Source organism: Channa argus, chromosome 11 (assembly GCF_033026475.1).
Source record: "Channa argus isolate prfri chromosome 11, Channa argus male v1.0, whole genome shotgun sequence".
In the NCBI taxonomy this organism is placed as follows: domain Eukaryota; kingdom Metazoa; phylum Chordata; class Actinopteri; order Anabantiformes; family Channidae; genus Channa; species Channa argus.
This window is the reverse complement of record NC_090207.1, coordinates 5,161,605-5,175,387: the sequence shown is the minus strand read 5'-3', so window position 1 is coordinate 5,175,387 and position 13,783 is coordinate 5,161,605. Positions and strand designations below refer to the sequence as shown.

Here is a 13,783-nt window from a genome sequence, read left to right as displayed (position 1 = left end):
TGGGGAGACCACACAGCTTAGTCCATTCCAGCCACTTGCCCTCTTATGGCTGCAAACGTGCACACACTTCTGTCCCTACTACAATTGGGGATAGATTCCATAAGTGCTCATTATAAAATATGATGGCACCAGTGAGGACAGGAGCCCCTGGCTCCTGTATTGGGACTGCACAGGTACCTGCTGAAGAGTGACCTTGAAATACAGTAAATGCTACATACATCCTATGCATGAAACGAGCCGCTAGTTGACCGTTTTGGCACACGTGCACTCGTTTGAGTAGGGCTGGGGCCAGTTAGCACAGACACAAATTGTTGGCCTGCACATTGTTGCATGCAGAGAAAAACTTTGGCCTGGTCACGATCTGCACTGAAGATGTGAATGCAGCCTAAAGCTCTCTCGTGAGAATCATGTGATCCCACTCCTACATTACTGATGGTAAATTCAGTAACAGAACAGTGGGAAAAGGACCCCCACATTAGAATGCTTGAGGCTCGATTCACACAGAGAAAAAACGTGGCTCACTGGAGCAAGTATTGAGCATTTCCAGGTGTCACAAAATCAAATCTTGCCCTCTAAAAATGACATTCCTATGTAACTAAACTGCGAATGCAAATATGCTTCTGAAGAGAGCGTAGTGAGTGAATAACCATGTTCTCATTAGGCAAATTTCTAAAATCAAACATTGAGTGTCAAGGAGGTCGTTGAGTTAGGTGCTGGGTGTACAAGGACTTTCACCCGACAGCAAAGTCTTCCACGTGTGCTTAGTTTTAGGCAAGAAAAGACTTAGATTAAGATTAGAGAATGATTTATGATATGTTTAAAAGTAAATAAAGACATTATTTAACACAAGCTGATTACCTCTGTTTGAACCATAACATCTGCACAGCTGTTTCACCCAACCAGTGGGTGAAACAAAACCAAAAATGGTGATTTCCGCACACAGACACACAGAAGTAGAAACCAAAGTGATTCAGCCGCGTCTAAATAAACCAGCATGAATTCAAAAGAACTTCGCCAGCAGATATTTTTCAGTTTCAGCTGAACAGCTGTAAAGCTGATATAGTCTTTGCTGTGGTTTGCACCATACGAGGCAGGAAGCTCTATATGTCCCACCACACTATTTCAGGGTTAGTTGATGTGAAGCTACGTCGAATCTGTTGCGGTTTCCTTTAACTTACCGCAAGAACAAAAAATTGAGATCAAATCACAATGAAAATAGCTGAGTTGACAGTTTTTTCTTCCAAATTCCCCCTCCATCTCTTCTAGGTAATCTGCTGTCGTCAACATCTACTTCTCCTACTTCACCTACAGCAACTAGAATAGCTGCTGTGAATCAGGAGGCGGGGGGGGGGGGGACAACATTAATACAAAGCCCTGTAATCAGGGACTGAAGCTAACAGAGTCAGATAATCAGGCCCTGCAGACTTAAGGTCTGTTACATGAGTGCTGCATCTGAAAACATGATCCAATCAGCTCATTCAGTGACGGGCTTTTGTTCGATGGGTGGATCATACCGATCGCAAGCCCTTCAGCTTTAAAGGGACAACTGTCTCCTCCATCATACAAAATTACACCTCATTGTGATTACAATAAAGGCCCCAGGGGGGAGGGCTATTCCCTCCTCTTTTCCCACCAAGCCAAAACCTCAACAATACTTACTCTGACCTATTTGCGAGGAATAAGGACTTGAACTGTCTCAGCTTAGACTCCCAGGAATCTTTCAGCTACATTTGAAGGCCTGTGTTGGTTGTGTTGGCCCAAGAGAGCTACGAGGATAAATACTGTGTCTGCACCTTAATGAGGTCATTTACCGATGTAGAAATGTTCAGATATCTTTGCTGAAAAAAACAAAACATAACTGTTAAAACTAAATCTGACTGCGAGGGTCTTAATAGTTCTGCGTGTTCATTGCTCATTTTCAGATAACATCAAGATTCCTGATATCACAATCATGTCTGAGCGGGAAACTAACGCAGTTGTCATTAGAATGTAATTCAAAAATAATTGTCTTTTTTGGCTGCTTATTACAACTAATCAGCTAAGAATTGACTAAGTGATTCAACATTTTTTTTTTCCAAATAAATTTCTGATGGTGCACACCACAGGGAAACTACAAACATTAAGAAGGACTGTTAAGCAAGAGATTCTGCAACAGGTTTCTCCTTTAAGTTTATGGGGATGTACAGAAAGCCCCCGCATCCAAGGGACACTTCATTTTCAGATATTTTATGATATTCAGTCTGATATTCCTACAAGTCAGACAAACCAACCAAGAGCAAATTTTCCATTGTAAGGCAGCAAATCCTCCAGGCAGTTTTATCTTGGGGGAAAAAAACAAAAAAAAACAATTGGCTTAAAAATTACTGTATGATGCTGATTTCATGTGGAGTGAATGTGCTACAGTATGTCTAAAACCGCACACATGTCACACAAAATGTCATGAATGAACCTATTCAAAAGCTGTCAAGTATCAATCGGGGGTCCATTTTTAGATCTGCACGCGTCATGCAATGACTCAAAGGAGACAAGATGCGATGCAAAAAAAAGTTTTTTAATGCAGTATTTAGACTACAAAGAGAGCAGTGCACTAATTAGAAGAAAGCGTTTTTACATGCCAACATACAATGACTCCGAAGGCAACTACACAAAATAAATATGTTTTATTTAAATGATCAGTCCCCATCCCCCTGTGGTAAAACTTGAGGAAATACCGGCTTCCAACGACATTTCTTCAAGCTTTAGCATCAATTACTGCACAGGGTTGAAGCTTAAGTGAAGCAAAACCTTTATGAACTCATCACCCACAAGTCAATGTAGCATTACTAGTGGTACAGACCTGCTGTATTAAGGGGAGATTATGTGCTTAACTTGAGTTTATATACACGACCGGATTCAGTGGTGTTTTGTTAACACACCACAAAATAGTTTTTACATGTACAAACATTATAACTCATTTAGCTGTGGGGTTGGATTTAGACACTGATAAGCTGGGGGAAGAGTTCATTAGCAAACATGTCTTCCCAGGAGCTCTCTGAGCACAGGGGAGAGGACATGTCACTGAATGGGGAAGGGGACCCTTCGTATCCGGAGTCGCTGTATGTGTCCACCAGGCATGTCTCCTTATCCAGACCACTGAGGGCAGGGGAGGAGTTTGCGGAAAGAAAGTCGTCCACCCGACTGTTCTTGTCAACACTGGGGATGACCACTTCCTCTGGCTCATCTTTGATGCAGACAGTCTCCTCCTCAACCTCCACCTCTGTAATGAGGAAGGAAGGCTCAGTCTTCTCATCTGTGCCGCTCTCCAAGTCACTGCTCTGCCCGTCGCTCACCTCCTCCACGGGCTTTGTGTAAATGTGGTCAAAGTGGATCAGTTCATTAAGGGCCTCCAGCTTAACTGATGAGGCCCCCAGAGGCGCAGGTGTGGTGGCAGGTACTGGGTGCCCTGTTCCGACCAGCAGCACCTGCGACTCTTCACACTCCTGTTCACAAGACTTGAGGAACAGCTCTGGGTCAAGGATGTCCAGAATGCCCAGGAGCAAATCAGACTAGTTAGGGATGGAGAAGATGGGAAATCTGATTAGCCTAAACATCCATGACCATATTGGCATAATTACAGGTTTCTTGGACATATTGAAATCTCACCTCACTGTCTGTACTGTCAGGACTAGCTGTATCCATTGAGAAGTCTTCAGATTTAGAGACTGCTGGGCCTGCACCTGCTGCGGAGGCACACGTAGCCTGAGTGCTGCGGACTCAGAAGACCCGATCCCTAAACCTGCATCGTTCCCACTGGACATCAGAACCTGAACCTGTGGCAAAGTGAGTGAAACCTGCAAATAAAAAAATAACAAAATAAATAAAATGTATTTCACTGAAATATGCCACTTGATAAAAAGCCAGTCTTGTTCTCTAAGGAAGTTAGCATCACAGTTTTACCTTTTCCTTAGAATCAAGGGTGTCCAACCCAAGTCTCTGTCTCAGTTCCTCATTTTCTGTTAGGAGGCCATTTGTCTTTTCCCGAAGCAACCGGTTTTCAATGTGTAGTTTCTGATTCTGCAGGAGAAGAAATGAACAGATGTTTGTACTTGAAACTGCTGATCAGGAAGTGATGCATGAAACCTCTGTAGCAACAGCAGCCAAAACTAGAAGCATCAACTGTTCTTGAGTTTCAGATGCTGACAGCTGTTACGCTGATATATGAGAATGAATTTGCTTATGTCTTGTTAAATGTAAGAACTTGTTAATCCAAGGACATGAGGCAAGTGAGTGTAGGTGGGATGGGGGTAGTGCAGCGGTGGGGGCTGCATTCCCAGCTACACCCCTGTCGTAACTTAACAATTTACCTCCAGCTCCAACTCCAAGACCTGCTGTTCCAGCTCCCCCATTTTGGCCTTTTTCCTGTCTCTGGCTGTCTGGGCTGCCACTCTGTTCTTGAGTTTCCTGGGGGGGTGGGAAATTACAGTGAGACCAAAAAAAAAAACGAATTTAATACATTCTTTCCATGACTAAGGCCACTGACATAACTTGGGTTCACTGTACTGCGCAATCACCGGCCATGTTCCTGCCACGCAGGCAAACCAGGATATCGATATCCTGCTCCAACAGCGGAGCCGGGCGGACCCGGCCACACTGCAGTCACTCCGATTGCACTTTGACAAGCCAGTTCAAGGTCCAAAGGTTACATTTAAACAGCGGAGAACGTTTACTTACAACATTACATGTCTCAACATCTGACCTATTGGTTTAGGCTTGAATCAAACTGCATGACAGCTGACCATTAATGCGCCAAAGCCATCGATATCTTTGGGTGTGTCTCTGCCGTAAATCCCCGAACACTAGCCGGGTTTGCACTTTAAACATCCTATCGGTAAACCCAGATATAATGGCAAATGATACATTCATTTTTTGGGGGGGAGGGGGGCAAACAAACCTGCGAAGTGCTTTCTCTTCCGGACTCAAGTGTGTGAGTCTCTGTCTTTTTCGTACCGGCGGCCCAGCAGAGGTGTTGGAGTCGGAGTCCGACGACGCCTGACTGGCCGCTGACGGTAAGACGACAGATATGGGCCGAGCGAAGCCTGTCTGTGAGCCGCTGGAGGAGCCGGCATGTTTCCCAGATATGAGGAGCACTTTGTGGGCTCCCCCCGTCGCTGCTGCTGTTACCACCACCATGTTAAAATATCCCACTGGCGTTGCCTGAGTCAAAAACAACCGGGTATCCCTGTTAAATCAAATCCCAAAAACCCCAAGATACCCCGGCGCTCGAGCCCCGGCGTCTCTCTACTGTTGGAGACGAGGGGCTGCGTCTGCAATCTTTTCTACTATCGTGGTGACAGCTGATAGGCTCCTTGTGGCCCGAGTCGCAGCCTGTGATTGGTCGCTGAGGTGACGTAATTTGCATTGAAAGTTTCACTCTGCTTAAGTAAAAATACCTTATGTTACCTCGAAGTGTAATTTCCCATCTCCCAACGCTTGGTGTTGTTTCTCTGTAGACGAAAAAAAAAACCTTTCAATCATTGTTCTCTACTCAGTTTAGAATTGATTCTATCAACACGGGGGTTTTAGGCTTGATTTGATAGTTTCATTGGAGTGTAAACAGGGGTCTCGGTGTTTACTCAGATTCCCATTGCCGGAGGTTGCATGAGATTTTACCCATATTGCCTCGCTCTACCCACAATTCGCATCGATACGCTGCCACTCAGAACTACTCTCACTGTATTAATAGCAATACCATGATGCTGATTTGTAATTTCTGCACTAAATTATCCGTGTGATATTTACAACCTCCCTGTGCTGTAAAGAAAACCACCACTAAGCAAATGTAATGTGACATCGATAATTTTGATTTTATATTTGCTGGAATTTTTCAAAAAAGTTTTAAGTGTATCCAGAAACAAAGGTTATATCCACAAATGAAGAGTGAAACTGCTTTTTCTTGCTGTGATTATTTACTTAGTTCATGTTCGGGGAAGTGATTGGGCATAAAATCCACACTGTCCTGTGGATCCTGTGAAGTCAAACTGAAGAAGCTACTTGGATGGGTAGTCAAACATTTCAAACTAACAAGAAACGCTCCACTTCTAAAACCTTCACTGGCCCTGTTTTCAAGTGTTTATCTGAGCCTAAAATGAGGCTTCAGCAGTCTGATGAAATCCGTATTTCTGTGGAGGCTGTGGCTCAGTTGGTAGACACAACTCCTGGTTCTCCCTCCCCACATCTAGAAGTGTCCTTAGCCAAGCCACTGAACCCCAAAGCTTTCTTTAAGGGTGCTCCATACTTTTCTGTCATTATGGGTAGAAGAAAGTCAGCAAATAGTAATTGTAGTGTTCCAGCCTTGTTAATACATATTCCTTTTTACACTGCTGAGCTGCAGTAGAAGGATAATAATAAAAACAGGAAAATTAAATGGACTAAAAGTTATAACTTTTATAACTTTGCCAGAGATTGTTAAAGCCTCAGCATTTATTCCCACAAAACAGGACCGAGTGATTTTGCCCCATTACTTACCTACAAAGTAAATTAGGACAGACTCTTTAAACTGCCACAATGATCAGCAAGTAAAACCTGTTTAATTCCTTATGTGGGCACCTGAACCACCTGTTGTTCTAGCACACCCTTAAAAAACTGTGAACCCTATTCTTTATAAAAATAAGTAATGTCACTACAAAAGAAAAGAAAGGTTTCCTCATTCCTGCCTTTCAAACAGTTGAAAACAAGCTTAACTACTCTGATTGCATTCCCTGAAATGATTTCCGAGCATTGTTATTAGAGAAAATATTTCCTCCACTCACACTGGTTTTCGTGCATTTTAGAACTCAGTTAAAGAGTTTAGCATTATACGCATTATATTTTTACCAGCATGCAATGCTTGGTAGAGTTTAAATGAATTATGCCTTAAATGAAAGCAGCAGTAATGACATTATAGCAGCATGTAGGACTGTTCATTGTTTTCTAAAGTTGGCCTATGAGTCATTTATGCCAATATGATTCAACACAGTGCAATCATAAAACTGTGACCTCTAAACAGTAAAAGTAAATAGCTAATTTGGTAAAGAGAGACTTTTTATAACAGTGAGCGTCATAAAACTTGAACTTATCAAGTGTCTACCGATGATGTATGTTTGACTGAACATAAATAATACTAAATAAAAGTAGGTACTTTATAATACGACAAAAACAATGTGTGTGGAACAAAGAAAAGCTCAGCCACCTCACTGTTGCTCAGGTTTGACTAAAATAAGATGTGAATGGCTCAGTGAACAGGGAAGCTCATAACAGAAGATATAAAAGAGACATAAAAGTTTTGAGCACAGTTTACAACTGTGACGATAAGCCTGTCACAAAGGAGATTGTGTAGCAATGTAGGCCATCATAATAAAACTCCTGGAGTGGCTTTGAACATTTGGTCTACATATTTCAAATAGCTGCCTCCCTACAAAGTTAAAAGCCTTTGGTAAAGTGCAATGACACACATCGCCCGAGTGCACAGGTGTGCTCTCTTTCTTCAAACCTCCAATTTGTCCTCAAAAAGGAATTCCCATTTTAACAGTATCTGGCTGCCATTGTTGTTTCCAGCGTCTGGACCTTTACCCCCTGTAGCCTGCTACCTCAGGAGCAGCAACTGCAGCAGTTAGAGCAAACACTGGCCTGTTTGCGTAGCTTCCCTACAGAATCAACATCCGGGAAAGTGAGAAGAGGAGTTTATGATGCTGTGTGTGTGTGTGTGTGTCATAGCGTAGGGTAGTGCTGAAGAATGACAACAGGATTTAAGTACAGGATGTGCTTTATTTCCAGCAATATACCAAATAGTTCAAACTTATTTAGCCGCATGAGTGACGTTCGGCTCTTACATGCTACCAGCCTTGAAGCAAACAGGGAAATAAGTACATTACAACCTCCTCATAACATTTTCTATTTTAAAGGTTCTTTATGTTAATTTTAGAGAGTTATTTTTGACTTGAAAAGTCAGCTTGGGGATCCCCCCTCATGGGTGAGAGAAGTGTCACATTTATCGGCAGTGAAGTGACCCCCTGTGTTTGTGGAGCTCTCAAATTGGACTAGGAGAAAAGTGAAACAGCTCGAGAGAATTTGAAACCTTCTGCCTAATAACCAGAGGGATTTTTCACTGTAAAATGATGTAGGTTATGGCAGTTATGGCTTAGTTATGTAAGCGCGGCATTTCAAATGCAAATATTGTGTTCACGCCAGAAGTGTTTCCCAACATTTCATAATAAATGTCACAGTGGACTCGGGCCAGTGTATTGAGTGTTGTAAGCACAAAATAATACAAACAGTCTAAGTACTTAATGAAAATCCTTTTTAATACATGGTGTGCGTCCACCCACGTAAGCACGTCATGTGTGAAGACAAGGAGTCTGACGACTTTTATGGTGTTTGTACAGGGAAAAGGTTTTTTCCTCGAGCGCAGGTCTCAGGGGTTCTTCAAACTTCTTATTTATTTAAATCAGTTGTTCAAATCAAAACTGCTTCAACCAGTGAGATAATCAGCAATGGCACTGGATCCTGTAATGATCACTAATTAACACATTATACTTGTTTTAACTTTAATCCTGCTTTGAGCCAAATAATTGTCCAGCTCATAACCTCCTCTAAGTGATCAAATTGTTATTATGTTGGGTTATTTTATTTCCTCCTGTCTCCAGACTTACTAAGCTAAGCTAACGAGCTGCTGTAGGTATCAGATAGAAAGGTGCTGTTGATCGTCGAATTTAATTCCATACCAGAACACAGACTATGAGTCAAAAAATGTCATTTTGTTTTCAGGCAAGGCTTTAAAAATGCTTGGATTTGTAGGCCTCTTTTTAATATATTCATTTCAAAACCATGGGAATTTCCTTATTAGTAAATGCAGTTTTATTCTATTTTATGATTTTACCTGCCATAAAGTCTTATCCATAATTTGTTAGCTATGTGAATATAGAACTGAGCCATATCTGGGTTAAACGTGAACTACAAATGATCTATTATAGTGTAAGGAAAGTAAAACCTCCTCTATTTTAGGCGTCAACCTGTTATCATTGAGTGAGCAGACAAAGCTTTATTTAGACAGAGTTTGATATTTAACACTATGTTAGCATAATAATGCAGACGCCATTAAAGTGAGACTGTGTGACTTTTGAAAGAAGAAACCATGCACCGCAATTCCAAGCATTAGAACTCACCCTCCTCCAGTTTAATATAACCAGGGATTCTGTCAAAGCCTTATAGTCTGGTAATAACAGTAGCTTACAATGACTAGTATTAGTAAATGTTGCATGCACAAATTGAAAATGCACATAAAGGCACACATATTACCACACTGTAAGCATTATTATTGTTGTGTGTGTGTGTGTGTGTGTGTGTGTGTGTGTGTGTGTACATTTCCTAAAATTCATATCTGCCTTTTCATGATCTGCCTTTTCTGATGCCTTTCTCTAAGAAACTCCCAGTGTCATCATGGAAAAGAAGGGACGAGGAAGAAGTAGAAACATTTTCAAGTGGGACTGTCCGACACTGTATTTGCATTTTGAGCCTTAAATTGTAGGTTACACCTTGGATTCACATACTCTTTCTTGCGGGTTCTGAGGGGTATTGTCTGTGGAGCTGTTTGCACTGGGCTCAGCCAGTGCTAAGACACACACACACACACATACACACACACTTATTTACAAATGCAGAAGTTGGGATCCTCCCTGTGGCTCAAAGTTGCGCCCTGTGATTAAGGTGGGTGGATCTTTAAGGCTGCATTTAAAAAAATTGGCCAATCCCTCCGAAAAACCATCTCAGCGTGTGTAAATTACACTTATGTCTTCCAGATGGTGGCACACACGAAGCTGCGATATAAAACGTAACCAACCCTTCCAGATTAAAATTGCCCCTTCATGTATTCAAACTATTGTACTAAATGCGACTATTTAACTTGTGCATATTTATTTCATAATTTTCATAATGTTTCTTATGTAACCTTCTGGCTTTTAACACAGTAAGACTCAAGACAGAGCAAAACGATTAACAAAAGCTTTTGCTAAACCGCCTGTAACAATAAATTCAAAGTGCCTTGTGTAAGTTGCCCAACTTGATAGAAGCGTATTGTAAAGTTTAAAGTGACCATGATGTTAACCAATCTAAACAACCTTGTAATAGCGATGCTTAAATTAGGTTCATGAGTCACTTTACCTCTGGATGATTAAATATTTCCCTGATAACAGCAACTAAAAAGCAGCCATGTAAAAACCTGCAATTAAATTAAATGCTGGCGTGTTGGAATAAAATATTGGCCTTTGGTAGCTTTACTTGATGTAAACATCATCAGTCTTATTCATCCGTGCACTCCAGAGCATTTTCTCATAATTATATCCCTGATTAAAAACAATATTATTAGATCACAGCATGTCTCAGCTCCAGTGCTTGTGATTTAATTAAGAACAAGATACTAGTGTCAGCCTTGCCTTCTTCTTGTTTTTGTAGGAAAGAACTGGTTTCTACAGGGAAGGCATGGCATGCAGGGTGGAGGTGCCCGTGTGTGCTTACAGGGTCGGGCCTTGGTGTGAACGATGGTGTGTTTGGGGAAAGCTGAGCTGAACAATAGGGGTGAGGAGGGTCACACCCTGAGACAGCAGCCAGCTGCAGGGGGCATCTCGTCAGTTTGTTTGCCTTTATCACCTCCACATCGCACGTCTCACGCACTCCCCATAATTCCCCGGGATGTATCTTTGTCCTGGAGCCTTCCCACAACCTCCATCTCCATCTTTTCCTCTCTCTTTATGCAGATTTGTTATTGTAATAACTTTAACTCTGTCCTTTTAGTCTGTTTGGTATTAACCCCCCACCCCCCTTTTTTTTCTCTTCTGTCTAGTGTAAGTCTCTGCAGCCTTGCAACAACATCCTTGTTCACTAGCTGCAGTTTCATTCTGTAGCACGATGCCACAGTAACTCACGCAGTAATTCTTTCCTTTCTGACTTCTCTACGCCTGTTACTATACAGTCAGTTAGCCTTTTTATCTGAGTGTATGAAAGTGCATGTGCAGTTTGTGAGCCAGCCAATCTACAGATGAGGTTTTCCCTAGTTTGCATGTACGTTTTTGTGTAAGCAGGCAGTAGAACACATGATCCACCAACGTTTTTTCAGCAGCGCAGCTCATGGATCAAAGAAATGCCCTTTGTCTTGGATGGTTCACAGAATTTTAATTAATCTGTCGTTTATAGAGTTTGTGTGCCAAATGACATATTTATCATATTTATCAATCAGGAGACATGATAGGAAACAAAACTGTCAAGCCAAATACATCTTCCAGTATAAACTGACCTAAATTCAACCAGTAGAACGGTGTTTGTTGTCCGTCCTCTCTGTAATTGTCTTAGCGTCTCTGCCCGGATAAGCCCTGCTTTGTTAGCACAGAGAGCTGACGTAGCGCTCGTTTTGTTCGATGGGCCACATTTACTCTGCTCTCAGACCAACAACAACAAAAACACTGCTGCTTGGCAGTGACAAAGCTGTAATGTTTTAAATACGAAAAGTCAGGATCCTGCAGGAGCCTCGTAGCAACCTGTTGCGTCCACTTCTTGGTCACTTTCACCGTCTCAGTATGTGTGGCTCTCTCTAGTGTTGTCACAGTTCTCCCATCTGTTGTTGAACATAATGAAACTGTTTTGCAGTGGAAGTGAATGTGCATTGTAAATTTGCCAAAATAAGACAGAGCAACCTATGCACACACGCACATGCAGTGTTGGCACTGATCTCAAACTACTTAATCTCAAACCAGAGAGGGATAACAACATTTCTGTTTTACCAGATAAAACATTATTACAAACAGGGCAAAAGACAGGAAATGATTTTGACTGTGCATGGACACATCTGACTGGGTATGATGCAACACTGATCTGATGCAACACTGAGGCAAGGCGAAACCCACATCTTTCTTTTACGACTGCCACTACCTCTTCTCGTCACTGGTTCACACATCCTACAGCAAGACTGTTATAAGGCGTCAAATGAACCTGTCCATCCGTGGTCCCACTCATGACCTGAACTTCCCACGGAGAATTCACATGTTCTACTGCTCCCTGCTGTTTGGAACAGCACATTACACACAAATGTGTGTAATTTGACTTGGAACAGTTTTTAATGGCTAGAAAATAAAGTTTGTACTAGGAACTGTCTTTCTGCTGGATTTTCGTCGTCTTAGGTCGAAAATTATATTGACTGTTTTAAAAATGTTGATAAAATAAGTTTCTATTTAAATTAAACAAAAGCCAATAGAAATTCTGGGATTTCTAATTTCCATTTTAAAGTTAATGATTTATGTCTCATTGAAAGTGGTGAAGCTGAGAGATCCTTGCCTGCTTATTTTTCATTTCCCAGCTCATTGCTGCCCCATAGTGGAGAACTAAAGAATAGTTTCTATTGCTGCAAGTTACGTTTCTTTTATCCGAGATTAATTAAAAGTTCACAGAAACATGTTCATTTTCCTAAAGTGTAAACATGATATAACGACATTTTCTTTTATGCAATTAAAATATGAAGACTATCCCCAAGAGAGAGAGAGATTTTTTTACCAGGACTAAAAAAATTAAAAAGATTCACTTTTACATCTTAAGCAGTAAATTCCCACATACAAAACCTATTTTAGATGAAAGTCTGCAGAAACAGTTAACAGCACAATTCGCAAATTGCAGTGTACAAATAATATTTAAGAAATTGATGTACACCAGGAGCTGTGTTTTTACCTTATGAAAAGCTGAAGGAAAAGTGTAGCGGTTTTTTTCATCTTGGTTTCCTTTGGGAAAATATGCCCATGAACTGGGGTAAGAAGCAAGAGACGACCAACTGATTCAAAGAAGTATTTAGTAACAAAATCCCATTTTAGTTGTCTTTAGTTCAGTCCTAAAGTTTACAACGTGCGTTTGGCAAATATGCACACATCAAACAAAGACAGAGCTGAAAAATGTTTATGGCCTCTGACAAAATAGTTTGAAATGTTAAGTGTTTCTCTCTGACAGTGAATGGCCACTTGTGCTTCAATGAAAAGAAGCTACAGATGGTTAGAATATAACTTCTCAATTAAACTAAAACAATATGAGCCAAAGTGCTGCCTTACAAAAATGAAAACTCATTGTTCTTATTAAATATTGTTTGTTTTTTCATTGCAAAACCACAGTTCTGCAGCTGTCACCATGACTTCTATTAAAGTCACACTGTACAACACTATATCACTGAATTTAACACTAACCGTCCTGATGTTTCACTTTTAATTTCTTTCTTATTTTTTCAATATTGTGAAAATAAACAACCATGATGGAATTTAACAAGTTTGTGCCATGAAGGTTTTCTTTCATCTACAGAAAAGAACAATATTTGGAGAGGATTAACTCTCGAACAGTGCATGCTGGGAAGTCCACTAAGCATTGCTTTGTTTTTCTATCAACTTAACAAGTTAAGTGAACTCAGAAATTCATTTGTTCATGTCATTGTTTTAGATTAGAAGACTTAAAGTCATGAAAATAAATTTATAGTTTATTCCAATAAACTGAAAATTTTAAGCTGATTTAACTGGAAAGTATAAAACTTAGATTCCTACATTACTAAAAGCTATTAGCTCTTTCCACAAAATTCTGAATCACATTTTAGAGTTTCGATGTTAGTAAGTATTTTACTTATGCCCCAAAGTGAACTCCATCAACTGAGGGAGAACATGTTACAGGAATGTTACATGATTAGTTTGTCAGTTTGTTTCCACAGTCAGAGATGAATTTTCAATCAAAGCTAAGTCTGTTAAAAGGTCATAAG

The 13,783-nt window shown here is 40.8% G+C and overlaps 1 protein-coding gene across 1 annotated transcript; it reads right to left on the bottom strand.

Annotated features, from left to right (window-relative positions):
• Window positions 1–2,530: 2,530 nt before the first annotated feature.
• xbp1 (X-box binding protein 1) lies at window positions 2,531–5,308 on the bottom strand. Its single transcript, XM_067521665.1, is given in 6 exon segments — window positions 2,531–3,545; window positions 3,643–3,750; window positions 3,753–3,830; window positions 3,937–4,053; window positions 4,344–4,440; window positions 4,931–5,308. Coding segments are annotated over 6 exon segments (1,212 nt in total). The 5' UTR covers window positions 5,170–5,308; the 3' UTR covers window positions 2,531–2,972.
• Between the last annotated feature and the right edge of the window lie 8,475 nt (window positions 5,309–13,783).